We start from the raw sequence: 15,140 nt of genomic DNA, 5'->3' as shown, positions 1-15,140 counted from the left end.
ATATAATATAAAGAAATAATTTTTTAGCAAACCAAACAATGCTGCTCCCAGAGTAATAAAACGTTTAAACGGAAAAATATAGCAATAGAATGAAACCCCAAAATACGGTTCATTCTTTGGGCGACTTACTTTCTACTCTTTTCATAAAATACGAAAAAAAACGTTAATGTTCATTAAGTTTGTAACAAATACAATTAACCATTCGTCTGGAAGTACGGAATGGAATATATAGGGCTTAGGCCGAAGGCCAAGCACTGGGAACTATGAGGTTTGAAAGGTGTAACAGGAGGAAAACCTCGCAGTTGTTAGGAGAGGGTGGAAAGCTAGATATGAACGGAGGTAAAATAAAAGGAATGAAAAAGGGTTGCAGCTAGGGGCCGAAGGGACGCCGCAAAGAACCCTTCTTAAGTAACGCATACAATGCACCCCATGAGGCGCACTGGCGGCACTTCTCCCTACGGAGATGATCTGTCAGTATGTATCCCAGAATAAAAAAAAATGTACCGGTAATCAAGTACCGACGTCATCCGATACCGAAGTTGATGCGGTGGCGAAACGAAATGCGATTTTGTCGCGGCTTATCATTACTGAATGCTAATGGGAAGCTAATTCCATTACCATACAAGGACAAAAAGGGAGTTTTTGCAGCAGAAGTCTAATTTCCATAATACACGGAAATTTCCCAACTCCCAACACAGTGACCTGGTCGACGGAACGTCATAGCTTGTCTTGCGGACATGAAACTAAAATGTTTTTAAAAGACACAGATGAGCTTGCTTTACGGGCATGAAATTACGCTACTTTCAATACAAAACATAATGAATGGACACAATGAGTGTAAACGACTTGAGAGTAAGATGAAGAAACGTGAATGGATTGGAATATAAAAATTTCGGACATAGGCCCAGCGCTGGGACCTATGAGGCCATAGAACGCTCACAGGGATATTGTCAGTAATAAGGTTTGAAAGGATGTAACAGGAGGATAACCTCAAAGCGGTTGCACTATGAAGCAACTGTTAGGACAGGATGGAAAATCAGATGGAAGAAAGAATATGAACGGAGGCACAGTAAAATGAATGGAAGAGGTTGCAGCTAGGTGCCTGAGGGACCCTGCTAAGAAACCTTAAATAAAGCCTACAGTGCCTCACGTGAGGTGGACTGACGGCCAATAAAGCACCTACCCACAGGGGTAAGAAATGTGAATGTCCTACACATTAAATCAAGTTCAGGTTAACATTACTAAAGTATCCTTTGCATCAGTGGTTCCCAAAGGACCCCCAGATATGAGGAACACAGCCGAGGACCCTAACCAATCGAAAATGAATGTAACTGAACGTAATGAAGTCGGCGAATTCCATGGTTTCTATTTTAGCACATGCATGCAAAGATTTTTTTTTTTTTTTTAGTGTATAGCTATTTAGACATCAAACTAAGAGCGAAGGGACAAACTCCTACGAGTCGCAAAATAAAATCAAGCGAGACGGACAGCTAATGCTACATATATGAGAGGATACTCTCTCTCTTTTTCGCTTCTCCCAGGAACTCAATTGATGCACAAGCGACAAACACGACCAGAGTGAAGAGGCCACGTCACGACCAGTCGAGACTGCTGAAGTGCGATGGAGAAGAGATGGAACAAGGAACCGTGAAAGACCTCCTCTTGCTCTTTATCCTACCGAGGACCTCGATTCCGCCTATGCCCCTCAAGTCAATCCTACGTCACCGTCTTTACAGCCTTTCAATATCCATGGGGTCCCTCCCCCTCCCATAATCTGCGATACCCACCTCTCCCGAAAAGCCTTATCAGACCCTCTTCACGTTCTCCATTCTCCCATTCCACGGTTTTATTGCTTGTCCATTTACCTATCACTCGTTCCCTCTTGTGCAAAAAGCCTGAAGAAAAATATGATCTTGTGGTTGAGAGAGAGAGAGAGAGAGAGAGAGAGAGAGAGAGAGAGAGAGAGAAGAGAGAGAGTAGCTTGGAGAAATGGTAAGGAGCAACAGAAAGAAAATATAACACTTAAGAAGGAAAAAGGTATTAAATAAGATATTTAAACCTAAAATAATACACTCAGGAAAGTTAGGTTTTAACGTGATAGCTAATTTCTGTTATATGAAAGTGGACGAAGACCTTGAAACATAACTTGAAAAACACACAAACTCGCTATTGTTATCAGAATAATATTAATGTCAAAGGAATAGAGTCTAAAAAAGAAAAAGGAAATCCTCCAAATGTGACGGAATGGCGGAGGGGGGGGTGGGATATTCAGGAAGGGCCCAGGTACTTACTGTAGGGGTCCACCTGGGTGTAGGAAGACTTTGGGAAGAGGTGGAGGAGGAGAATGAGGAATGAAGACACAAGGTCGTATATAGTGTCCTCTACACTGCAGAGCGAAGTTTAATTTCTAGGACATGATACCTTAACAGTAATGAAGGACAAACGTCATCACATACAAACAAAATAATAAAAACACATCGATAGCAATAACAATGATGAACAGTTTCAGAATTTTACGATGCATTTTGATTTAAGTGTCCATATGAATGATCATTCAAGAGATAATGAAGAGAAATGCATGCAATCACATAGTTTCACAAAATGTTTCACCAGCCATGGGTATGTTTTTTCTAGTAACTTGAAAAAAATACCTGCCAAAGAAGTGTAGTTTGTAATCATACAATTTCGGATACAGAAAATACTTTACTTAAAATAACACAAAAATGTATCCCACCAACAATTTCATCCAATAGTTTGTAAAACGACTTTCGCAAATGAGCGATGGAAAACAAAAACTGTGCGCGCAGTGTTAAAAGACAGACAATCCAAAAGAAGCATATCATGAAACTAGTTGTATTTTACTCATAATAAACCAATAAGAGAAGAAATATAAAATCAATTACATGACCATGACAAGCTGAAGACCAATATTCTGCAGACAAAGGTTTCAAATTACACCCAATACCAGACAGGTATGACGCTCATTAGCGGCGACATGCTCATGGCGGAATCGATGAAGTTGTTTACACTTTCTCATTACCTTATCATTTCCTTTTCTTTACTGGCGGCAAACAAATGACTCACGGAAAAGGACATATTCAATTGAATGCATTACACAAACACTACATACTGCGTGAAAATAACAGCAAAGCACAAAATCTCAGTCTCACTAAAATTATGTAAAAACCAGTCATACGTAATGAAAGCAGGCGGCATGAAAAAATATTCCAAAACATATTTCCACATGACCTCCAAATAAACGCCAGTAGCAACAGAAGATACTGATGCGACAAGGCTTCTCATACAACATTCTTACGTTCTATCGAGTACCTGGTTAAATGGCAGAACACGACTTCATTAAGGGAGGAAGATGCATAAGCAACAGGCTACAAAAATATTAATAAATAATGGACAGACGAAACGTGTCTCATCATTGACACCATGCTAAATCAATTACATCACCCACGAAGCATCTACGAAGTATTCACTCATGCTCCGACAATGTACAGTCTTTCAAATTTTTTTATCTTATGCTTTGACAACGTACTTACCAAAATGATTTGATCTCATGATCTGATAATGTATAAGCTTCCGAAACGATTTGCTATAATGCTCTGACACTGTAGTGACTGTACCTTCTAAAATGATTCGATCTTACGCTCTGGCAATTTACTACCTTTCAAAATTATTTGATTTCATGTCCTGACAATGTACCTTCCAAAATGATTTGATCTAATGCACTGACAATGTACTACCTTTCAAAATTATTTGATCTCTCAAGCTCTGACAATGTACCTTCCAAAATAATTTGATTTAATTCACTGACAATGTACTACCTTTCAAAATTATTTGATTTCAAGTTCGGACAATGTACCTTCCAAAATTATTTGATCTAATGCACTGACAATGTACCACCTTTCAAAATTATTTGATCGCAAGCTCTGACAATGTATCTTCCAAAATAATTTGATTTAATTCACTGACAATGTATTACCTTTCAAAATTAATTGATCTCAAGTTCTGACAATGTACCTTTCAAAATAATTTGATCTAATGCACTGACAATGTACTACCTTTCAAAATTATTTAATCTTATGCTTTCACAGTGTATTTTCCAAACTGATTCGATCGCATGCTCTGACAATGCACCTTCCAAGATTATTTGATCTCATGCACTGACAATGTACTAAAGACGAAACAAATTAGAAAGCAAATAGCACCTTATCCATTCAGTGTTCAAGAGGAGGAAGTCTTTCAAGCAAACCAGGTCTTTACCGGATTGAGAAGTGGCGAAATACATATGTTTGTACAGAATATCAGGATGACTTCGAAAACTGGGAATAAAAAATGACGACACAACTGCATAAAAGTTTCCTTTTTCAATTTATCGAGTGTCAAAACTTGTGAAAGATAACCACTAGCAATAATCTGTATTTGTTTCACAGTCGTATAATAGCAGTGACTGAACATAGCAATAACTATCTGATTTCACACTACACTACCCCGCCTTAGGCAAACGGTTTTTTATGTTAGAAAAACAATCTCTACTCAAGCTGCGTTGTCTTCATTTTCTTCCTCTTCGTAAAAAGAACGCAAGGCGTAAAAAAAAAAAAAAAAAAAAAAAAAAAAAACTCGCAAAAACTCACAGTAAACACTTCGATGTGGGAGGGGCAAATCAAACACCATGACATTTTACAAACTAAAAAATAAATCGCACCAAGCAGTGAAAACGTAAAACAAGACTAAAAACAGCAACGATAATTATTATAAGAACATAAATGACAATGCTGACAACCACACGAAACAAAATAAATAACTTGTCTGGAAGGGGATCTGAAGAAAAATGGGAAAGCAATTGTATCAACGGTAAATAGAAAGAATGATAAAAGGAAACCTACCCTATAGGAGGTTTAATAACATGAGAAATAATTCACTTGGAAGAAAATGGGAGCACAAACTGGCTCCCCTTGGCCACATACCCAGAGACAAATATTATAGCGAGTAAATTAGTTTTCATCTGTACATCCTTATTCCGGGTAAGAACATTTATCAAAACATTACACAGGCCTCTTCTGACCCCTTGGTTAGTCCAGCACAGAAGAATGAGTTTACTTTCACGGCTTTGTTCTTTGTTAACACTATCTTTCATTCTGTTCGTTATTTTTATCACTGCGAATTTCCATGTTCCAATTCTAACCTCCTCACAAAAGCTTGCACATTTTTAGAAATATGAATGACTACCTAGTTCCATTTATTTTCATCTTATTTCTAGTATCTGAGCTAGATAATGACCCTAGAGGGTTTTACCCTGGTATACATATCCACCTTTGGGGCGTTTTTATGATGAACCCGTTTGGGATTACTGTAAAACCATAAACAAAAGATTCTAAATTTCAATATACTACCTCTTCTTTGTTACCAATTCTTAACAAATGCACGCGACAGTGGGACTAAAATGGTTAAAAGAATTCAGGGCATTTCCGAAGCGGGAGCTTGTCAGATGAGCTTAAGAATTCAGCATTTGTTGGGGGAATATCAGAGGTAAATACTGCCTCAAATTGCTATCTGATAGAAGTCATAGACTAAAGTGACTGACATACAAACAATTTTTATTTAAATACCTTAAAGGAACTGAATCACAATATCATAAGTGTAACTCATTCATCTTCTACTCCAATTATAAAGAAGGAATTTGAATCACTGTATATACATAATTGCCATACCTTCATCTCTACTCCGATTATAAAAAAGTAATTGAATCACTGTATCATAATTGTAACTCATTCATCTTCTACTCCGATTATAAAAAAAGTAATTGAATCACTGTATCATAATTGTAACTCATTCATTTTCTACTCCGATTATAAAAAAGGAATTGAATCACTATCATATTTGTACCTCATTCATCCTCTACTCCGATTATAAAACAGGAATTGAATCACTGTATCATCATTGTAACTCCTTCATCCTCAACTCCGATTACAAAAAAGGGAATTGAATCACTATCAAAGTTGTAACTCATTCATCCACCACTCCACTCCGATTATAAGAATGAAGAACTGGAATTCACATGAGGAGGACAATAAACTCGTCGAATATCTTCGAATGAACACAGCACCTAAATCCAAACAGCCGTGTAATCACTCCCGTAGATATGAGAAGGGAGGAACATCTTTCTGAAGGCGAAGTCGTTCAACTCGCCTCTATCCTCTCTGTCACAGGGTGATGGAAGTAGATGAAGTGTGAAGCGAACGAACGAGGAGTACCTACATGTGGGAGAGAACTGGTCTTGGGATAAGTACTGAATAATAAATAATACAGGAACATCGACAGAAAAGGGATAGCTGTGTTGTGATGGTCCGGCTAATTAAATAAGAGGAGTGTGTCAGAGAGAGAGAGAGAGAGAGAGAGAGGAGAGAGAGAGAGAGAGTGGAAGAGAGAGGGAGAGAGAGAGAGAGAGAGAGAGAGAGTAAAGTTTGGAAGAACTAAACCAGTACCAAAATACAACAAATACAATGAAAGTCTAGAAAAAAAAAAATCAGAGCCAATTTCTATTCCGCGGAGCAAGAGCTCCGAACAATCCTTCTCTACTACCAAGCAATTTCGGATGCAGAAATACCACCGGCGACCCCAGGGTGACACCTGACCCAATTCTCCCCAAGGGGTTTGGATACACGGCCTCGCCATCAATACTTAAGACCAGGGTCGCCTTTTGGAAGACCTCTCCGAGGGTTCCTCCAACTCCTCATGCACAGGCCTTAAGGCTGAATTCCTAGCGACCTCCGAACACAAAATGACACTAACAGGCCACCCGAAGCCTTCCACATCCCCAGGGTCACGTTTCAAATCTGGTTATTTTATAAACTCAATTACAGAGCACAGTTTAGGAACTGCAAGGCCGTTGTTCCCCAAAAAACCATAAATTAAACACCACCGATGTGTTTCGACCTTGTGTGATTGCTATTCAACACTTCGAGTACTAGCATATGTCAGCAAAAAAGAAAAAACAAAAAAAAACCCTGGAGAGAGAGAGAGAGAGAGAGAGAGAGAGAGAGAGAGAGAGAGAGAGAGAGAGAGAGAGAGAGAGAGAAATTAAAACGTGATTATATTTTTCATGAATACACGGAAATTTAAGGAAGTACGCATAACAGGTATTCTTTTTTATATGTAGTGGACATAAAATACTTCATATCAAGATTATTTATATATTCCCCACCCACCACCTCTAAGAGAAAAAGACAGATGGACGATACACACATATAGATATACAAAACACAAATACGCTTATAATCTCACTGCTAATAACAGTCTAACTTTCACATATTAGTTTTCATGTTGCATAAGTTTTCAAACTTTTCAAAGGTTTATAAAAATGTTGCCTAAATAAATAAAAGACAACTTTCAAAAGTGAGCTAAACACCATCACAAAGTTGAGGTGTTATTCTGGCGTTTTGTTGTTAAGTTCTCTCTTATTGTTTCTTAACCTTTGATTTCAGGAAAGAAACCATAAAAAGTATGAAAATACCTTCAACAAATCAAAAGATACGGACTCGTAAAGACAGCCCGCATTCCCAATCATTAGCCTATTCTCACTGAAGCATACAACATTACCGAGATTCGTTTTCTGGAAAAAAAATGTTGAATATACAAACTTCACCCAATCGAAACTTAAAAACAAACATGAAAATGCCTCCATTTCTCTCTTTCTCTCTCACACACACCACCCCAGGGGGAGGGATTTTGGTTGATCCAAAGTGTTTGCGGGACTTTCTCCATCCTCCTTTACCAAACTTTATACATGTTTACTTTATTTTCTCTTTCTCTTTCATACCCTTTCCTGGACACATCTCCGAACCGACTGACATCAAAACCTGAACGTGAGAAAAGTCTCTATTAACAAAATTTTTATTTCCATATACCGTGTACGAAATGCTAACAAATTCCCTAACCTTCCAAAAGCAAAGTAGGTTACAAAAGACATAAAAACATCCTACTCAACACCAAGTAGGCATCCAAGCTCTAAGAAAGTTACCAAACGCTGCGGTACAGACGTTTTCCAACATGAAAGTTCACACCCACAAACTTATTTCTCCTGGAATGCATCATTAAAAAGCACCACACTTTTGCAAAAATTGATGCGCAAATGCACTGGTGAGGGCACTGCAAACAACTGTCAGGAAATAACTATCAGCCAAGAGGTTGTTGTAAGTTTTCCTGGAAGTGGTTCGTGTGTGCAACACTGATATCGGGGTTGCTGCAACGAGACGCCGCCTTAGCAAGGTGTACCCCCCAGGCGTTCCTGACCACCCCCATCCCCTCCCCCTTCTCTCTCTCTCTCTCACAGACGTGGCAAGAAGACCTGATCGAAACCAGCTCCTTTATGAATCTGACCATACCCAGTCGTCAACTCCACTAACCAATGCACTATCTCTCTCTCTCTCCACCGGTCCCAGTACTCCTCTTCATCTCAACTGCAAAGCAAAGTACTTACTGAGATCAGGCAACACTGCATGATACTAATACTAAATAAGTCTTAAGATTTTTGCAGACGTTGCTCTCCTGAGGAAATGCATTCTTCCATGTTTTGAGTCATGTTCCTATTCGGTCTCCTGTAGCTTACCAGGATCTTAAACTGTGAGACAAAAACACGAATCCTATTCAATTTCTATCTCTGATCTTGATATTCGATATTCGTCTCTGGCACTGTCGTTCCATTAGTTCAGTGTTCAGCTGTTCAGGTTATTTCAGGATCATTTGCATTCAGATCTTGCCACACTATATTATCCACTACGCAACTCCAGGTATGCAACTAAGTCTAGCAGTCTCGCATTTTCCTTCTGTGAAGTTCAATACCACACAGTTTTCTGTAATTTTCAGTCCTGTGAACACAATGGAAAATGATCGATACATTTCTGTGGCTACAGCTCTGAAACTTCAGAAGTTCAAACCAGGTGCTAAAGCTTTTTGTTGTGCAAATTGACAAGAGTCTCACATCATACTATGTTATTTCTCATATTGATTTTCCTTTATTTGCCTTACTTTACTTCATTCATAATTTCTATTTTCACAGTTTATACTTTACTTCCCAATTTCCCTAAGTTCTGCTTACTCTTGGGTTTAAACATTGCAGTCTGGCTAATAATAATAATTGTAATAATATAATAATAATAATAATGCGATTCACTGTAGCATATTAATTGGTTTGTCTAATTTATTTCATATAATATACACAAAAATTTTAACATGTGACAGATCAATTTTTTTCCACAGCTATCTTAATGCAGCGAATTAATAATGTAGTCTCCACTCGATTAGCTGGAATTTCACCTTTCTAAAGAAAAGCTAGAATTTCACCTTTCTAAAGAAAAGCGAAGCGAAAGCACCAACAAAATTAAAATGTAAACGATCAAATATTCAGTGGCTCAGGCAGTATGCAACGAAGTGTAGCATTCATAGACCTGTCCAGTACAAATGCATTCTCGTTTTTTCAAATGATTCAATGAATGACAAACCTACCTCCTTTTATCTTTAGTGAAAATAAAAGCTGTCATATAAACAACAAATGAAATGCACTTTCCTTCAAGACCAGTTTGAACTAGAAAGAAAAAGTGGAAAACTCCTCTAGAAAACGAGCTCACAGGGAATGACAACGAATGACAACAAGAATTCACTACTAGAAAAACAACAAGCACAAGCTCTAGAATCATTCAGCAAGTTTAGCAGGTTATTTCTTAGAAAGTAAAAATCACATGAATTTATCTTTGAGCGTGAGGCTACACAATATATATATATATATATATATATATATATATATATATATATATATATATATATATATATATATATATATATATATATATATATATATATATATTCAGCAAGTAAGACAAAAATTGTTCCTAAATATAAAACAAAGCGAGACGAACACAACAACAATAAACCACAATAAAGTTATGAAGATCCACCTCAGGAGCCTTACCTTCTAGATCCAAAGGGCCAAGGGCTGTCAGGTGGAGGTCTCAAGGGCGACCCTGGCACAGGAGCCGGAGGTGGGAAGTGCCCAGGTGCCAAATGGGGCCCGGGGGAGGCGGTGGAGGAACATGAAGAGGCATAGGGGGTGGAGGGGGCGGCGGTCCAGCGGGCCCTGGAGGGGGCGGAGGCCCTAACATGCCCCCCAAAGGTCGCACCGCCGAGGGCAGCGTCGAATACGGAGGTGGAACATGCGAGTGCAACAGGTCCGGCAGCTGGGCATCATGGGCAACGGTGGGCAGGGGCACGGGGGCATCTCCCACCTCGGTCTGATTCCCCTGGGCAGGAGCAGCCCCTGATCGATGGGCGCGTCGCTCCCGTCGCTCCCGACGGCGTTCGCGACGGCGCTCTCGCTCCTCGCGCCTCGCCTCCTGCAGCAGGAGGTGGTGCTGATGCTCCTGCTGCTGCAACTGCTGCTGCTGGCTCTCAGGGGCTCCCTGATGCTGCTGTTGCTGCTGCAAGAGCGGCTGTTGCCCCTGACCATACTGCTGCTGCACAGTCTCCTGCAGCCCCTGCAGACTCAGGGGCTGCTGCTGCAGGTGGTGAGACCCGGGAGCCCCTGAGTGGTTATTATGATTATGATTGTGATTGTGATGTTGGTGCGTTGGGGCTGGAGTCTGTTGGTGGTGGTGGTGGTGTATGTGATTGTGTTGGGGCTGTGAAGGCTGCTGCTGCTGGTGGTGATGCGACCGTGGGGCTTGATGCTGCTGCTGCTGCTGCGGTGGTGGTGGTGGTGGCTCTTCGATCACCACCTGCGGCAGCTGATGAGCAGAAGATTCGCACCTACCGCTGCTGGTGGGTCTGACGGGGTTCGGTTTAGGTGGTCTGGGCGAGGGTCTGGGACCTGCCGAAGGGCCTAGATGAATTGGTTTGGCTTGTTGTTGTAGGTTCGAGGTTGTATCATAACCACTGATACTGGGCGTGGGCGTTGTTGTAGGCGTAGGTACAATCCTAACACTGGACACTTTGGTGAGTGCACTCACAGTGGGAGCCGCTGAAACAGTGGACGTCCCACATAATACGACACTTGACACACTACTGGCGACGGAGACGCCACTCAGCAAGGGCACTCGAGACACTCTGGCACTGGATGGCATCCTTGAATGTGCCGCGACAGAGACACTGTTGGCTGCAGAGGGCCGCGCGGCTCCTCCGGCCTCCACCATGGTTTCTCGCATACTGGCGTTTGTACCAGTGACCGCAGACGCGCAGACCTCCCACCCAGACACCGTTTTCTGTGGCGGCCGCGTTTTCTGTGAGGTGCCGTAGGGCGAGGCACCATTACCCACTGTCATCTCGTCCGATTCCATCGCGCCATCTTCACCATCGTGACTGATCTCGGCAGGATCACTACTACTCACAATCACCGATTCACTATTAGCTCTCATTCTATCAGCATGATCAACATCTTGACCATCGTCTTCCCTTTCCGATTCTCTCTCGTTGTGGATCGTTTCTGTCGATTCGTTTTCGATTTGTTTCGTCGTTTCCACTGACGGCGCGCTTTTTTCCTCCTCGCCGCTACTGGAGGGATCGGATAAACCACCATCAGCCTTACCGTCGCCGTCACCATCATCATCATCATCATCGTCATCATCATGTACCTTGACCACTCTCACACTTCCTATATGGTGCCTCCAGGGCGAAGCGCCAAATTTCTCTTCCAGCAACGGGAAACTAGTTCGACGAGCGTGCGCGGCGAGGATGGGCGTGGGTGGGAGAGATTTGGGCTGTCGACTCAGAGAGGAGAGAACGTGCTCCTCCGGGGGAAGGGTCCTCACATGCACGCTCACCAATGGCCGGCGACTGCCCGGACCCGCTTCCCCTAATGATTCTAGGTCGAATCCGACGTTGTCGAATCCTCCGGAGTTTCTCTTGGGCACTGGCTCCGGGGGGTAGTGGCGGAGGAGAAGAGAAGCATCCAGAGAGTGGGGCCCGCCGCCGTTTGGGGGGTTCAGGAGGCCCACTCTGGAGATCCGTCGGGGGTCCTCCATAGTGATCACGGCCTCACGCCCAACCCCAATGTCTCTTCTAAGATATTTCTCATCGAGGAGTCCTCATGCTGGTGCCCTACGAAAGAAATAATAAAACGATGATTAAACATATGCTTTACCTTCAATTCAAACTGATTTCAAGCACAGAATTATGTGGCACAGAGATAATGAAATATGTTTGTGTTTATGTTCAATTAAGTGTGAATATATAGTTTTTTATATATATATATATATATATATATATATATATATATATATATATATATATTCATTTTCTTATTTCACGTGGTATAAGTCCTTTTATGTACATTCACAGAAAATTATTCAGGACATTTGCTTTCGATTATGGAATAGGTGTTTTTCCTGTATACTAAAAAGGAAGTCAAGAATTTTTCTTTTATCTCAAAAAATCATATGAATGAGACATTTTATGAATAACACACTCATTGAAATGTTAAGAAATTTCTCATACAAACTCAAATACTTACCGTTTGTTTGGAGAAAGTATAAATTTCTCATACAAAAATCAAATATACACTTTGTTTGGGAAAGTATTACGAGTAAACATGTCAAAATTTCGAAGGGATGCTCTCTTCAAACTCTTTAGGTCATTTTGATATAATAGGTGATACATATTTCTCTATTTTCAGTACATTACATATATAACAATAAACATACATACACATATGTTTATATATATATTATATCATATATGTATAATATACATAGTAAAAAGTCTTGATATCACATATTTCCATATTCGGATCTCTTACATTCTTCATATGGGCAATCATTGTGGCTAGTTACAATTTATACACGAATAACATACATACAATATTAGAACTTATATAGATATATTATTAATAATAACATATGTGTGGTGTGTGTGTGTGTGTATATATTAATTATATTATTTATATATTATATATATTATATTACATCACAACACCACATACACACATATATATATATCCTTCTCATAGTTTGTCATCCGAGTACATCGAGCCTTACACTTCTCCGTTGGTACCCAAAAGGAGGCCAGCTGACACGATCACGTACTATTTCTCTCGGGGTCTGCGAGGGACATGGCCAAGCCATATCTATCTATCTTCCATCATATTTCATCTTTATGTGATGCTCCGTAATTTCCCTTATGGTATCGATATCCCCTCACTCTACCCTGTCATCGGATCCCGAATTCTTTCCATTCATTTCTCATTCGAATTCTAAGTTTCGTCAAGGAAAATGTCTACCTAAAGATACAAAAAGCAGTTTGTTTGCCGTTGTTTGTTGTTTAAGATTAAGCTGGCCTTGTGCCAGCACGGGCTCTTGCTCATAGAGCAGCCCATAATTAGTGATTGTTTGCCGATCCTTGCGGCGTATTTAATTGCATGCAGTTCAAGAAAACTTTTCTATTTAGAAGGGAAAACCGGTCCTGATAGCCCTCACCACCACAGTTGATTAACTACCAAGCGTAAATTTCCATGATTTGGGATATCAGATACACATGGGTTTTAAAATAACACTACTAAATCCAAGGTTTATAGACCTTGCGTAAATCCAAGGTCTAAAGAGCTTGCCTAAATCGTTACGGCTCCCTCCTCTTTGGGACACCGAACTACATATCTCCTGCTGGCGAGGCAAGCGTCGAACTATTCTACGAAACCAAATTCCTGTTAACCACTGAGCCTGCCCATCCCTCCGGTCTCTCTCTCTCTCTCTCTCTCTCTCTCTCTCTCTCTCTCTCTCCGATAACAAGAAAGTCAGCTCCGTAGAATATGACCTCCATCAACAATCGATGGTTTATCAAGAAAGACGAGCGGAAGTTAGAGATGTCCTTTTGAGATGTCCTCCTCCTCCTCCTCCTCAGGCACTCCTCAAATCAAATCTACGTCCCCTTCCTCAGCAGCCTTTCAGATAGGATCCCTACGACCAGCAGAACAATGAATGGTATAACGGATGGGAAGGGGGTTGGGATGGGGAGGAGAGATCAACACAAAAGTCCCCCTCCCCCTTCCCCCTCCCCATCCGATTGTTCTTCTTCAAGTAATTACTCGAGTGACCTTTCTAGTATCTCCTATTGCAGAATATCCTGTGTGACCATTCTTTCTTCTCTTCATAATATGGCCTTTAACAAAGAGATGTGTGTGTGTGTGTGTGTGTGTGTGTGTGTGTGTGTGTGTGTGTGTGTGTGTGTGTGTATTTTAAAGAGCGGAAGTTCTCCAAGGTTAAGTTCTATCAGGATACCTGACGTCCGTAAAACTTTGATCTACTCCTAATACGACTATAATGTAATTAAGGTCAAATGATATCAATAGCGGAAGCTGAGAACTTTTCTTAAAATTATATAAAGCTCAGGCATAATCCTAATTAATTACCATATCTAAGGGAATACATTTCCAATAACAAATGCTGAATCTACTATTAGGAATTAGGCTCGAAGGCCACATATATTATAATCAAAATGTCACTAAGCGTTCCTAAAATGCTTTCATACAGAAAATAACCGCGATTACGAAGACAAAAAGACGTCATCGGTAAATTGTATATATAATTATCCTAATTATTTCCACCTATATCAAATGATCACTATCAAAACTATCACAGAAGTTAAGTCTATTAAGCTCTTGTTCACTGAAATAACGTTGTAAAAAGGCAAGTGTCCTTTAATAATAATAATTGCACAAGAAATGAAGAACGCACAATCATCAACTCTGAAATTACACCATTACACTTAAAACTATTACTCAAATCACAGTAATTTCAATCTTCTGGTAACTATACCATTTAGCAGTCTCTTTCTTCGAAGACGGAATAGAATAATTAGCATTTGTTCATAGCAAAATTTCATAAATTGTTAACATAATCGCGCTGTCAGTACATCTTTAATTATTAAAATAGTGATACAAATACTTCAAAGAATTCAAACTTCGACAATGCTGTGAGACAAATTTTCCTCATATATTGACGTGAGACAAGTAGCATTTGATATTACTTAAAAGGGAATAACAATGCAAGGTTCGACAAATATAAATTATATATTGTTTCATTAACAGAGATCAAGACACTTTTTTTGTGAGGTATCCAAAACTGTTGATGTGAGTACAGTATAAGCCA

At 40.2% G+C, this 15,140-nt stretch overlaps 1 protein-coding gene across 5 annotated transcripts in view; it reads right to left on the bottom strand.

Annotated features, from left to right (window-relative positions):
- The window catches only part of LOC135209700 (scavenger receptor class F member 2-like), a 901,938-nt gene that overhangs the window by 219,021 nt on the left and 667,777 nt on the right, over positions 1–15,140 (bottom strand). For 4 of the 5 annotated variants that reach the window (XM_064242462.1, XM_064242460.1, XM_064242461.1 and 1 more), the window contains one exon: positions 9,980–12,099. In XM_064242462.1, the coding sequence (XP_064098532.1) occupies positions 10,020–12,023 (2,004 nt within the window). In that variant the 5' untranslated portion in view covers positions 12,024–12,099 and the 3' untranslated portion in view covers positions 9,980–10,019. Of the gene's footprint in view, positions 1–9,979; positions 12,100–15,140 lie in introns of those variants that run through there. The other variant, XM_064242465.1, reaches the window with a different exon arrangement.

The sequence above is a fragment of the Macrobrachium nipponense genome, chromosome 38, assembly GCF_015104395.2.
Source record: "Macrobrachium nipponense isolate FS-2020 chromosome 38, ASM1510439v2, whole genome shotgun sequence".
NCBI lineage: Eukaryota > Metazoa > Arthropoda > Malacostraca > Decapoda > Palaemonidae > Macrobrachium > Macrobrachium nipponense.
Note: the sequence above shows the minus strand (reverse complement) of the source record. Positions and strands in the feature narration are given on the sequence as shown.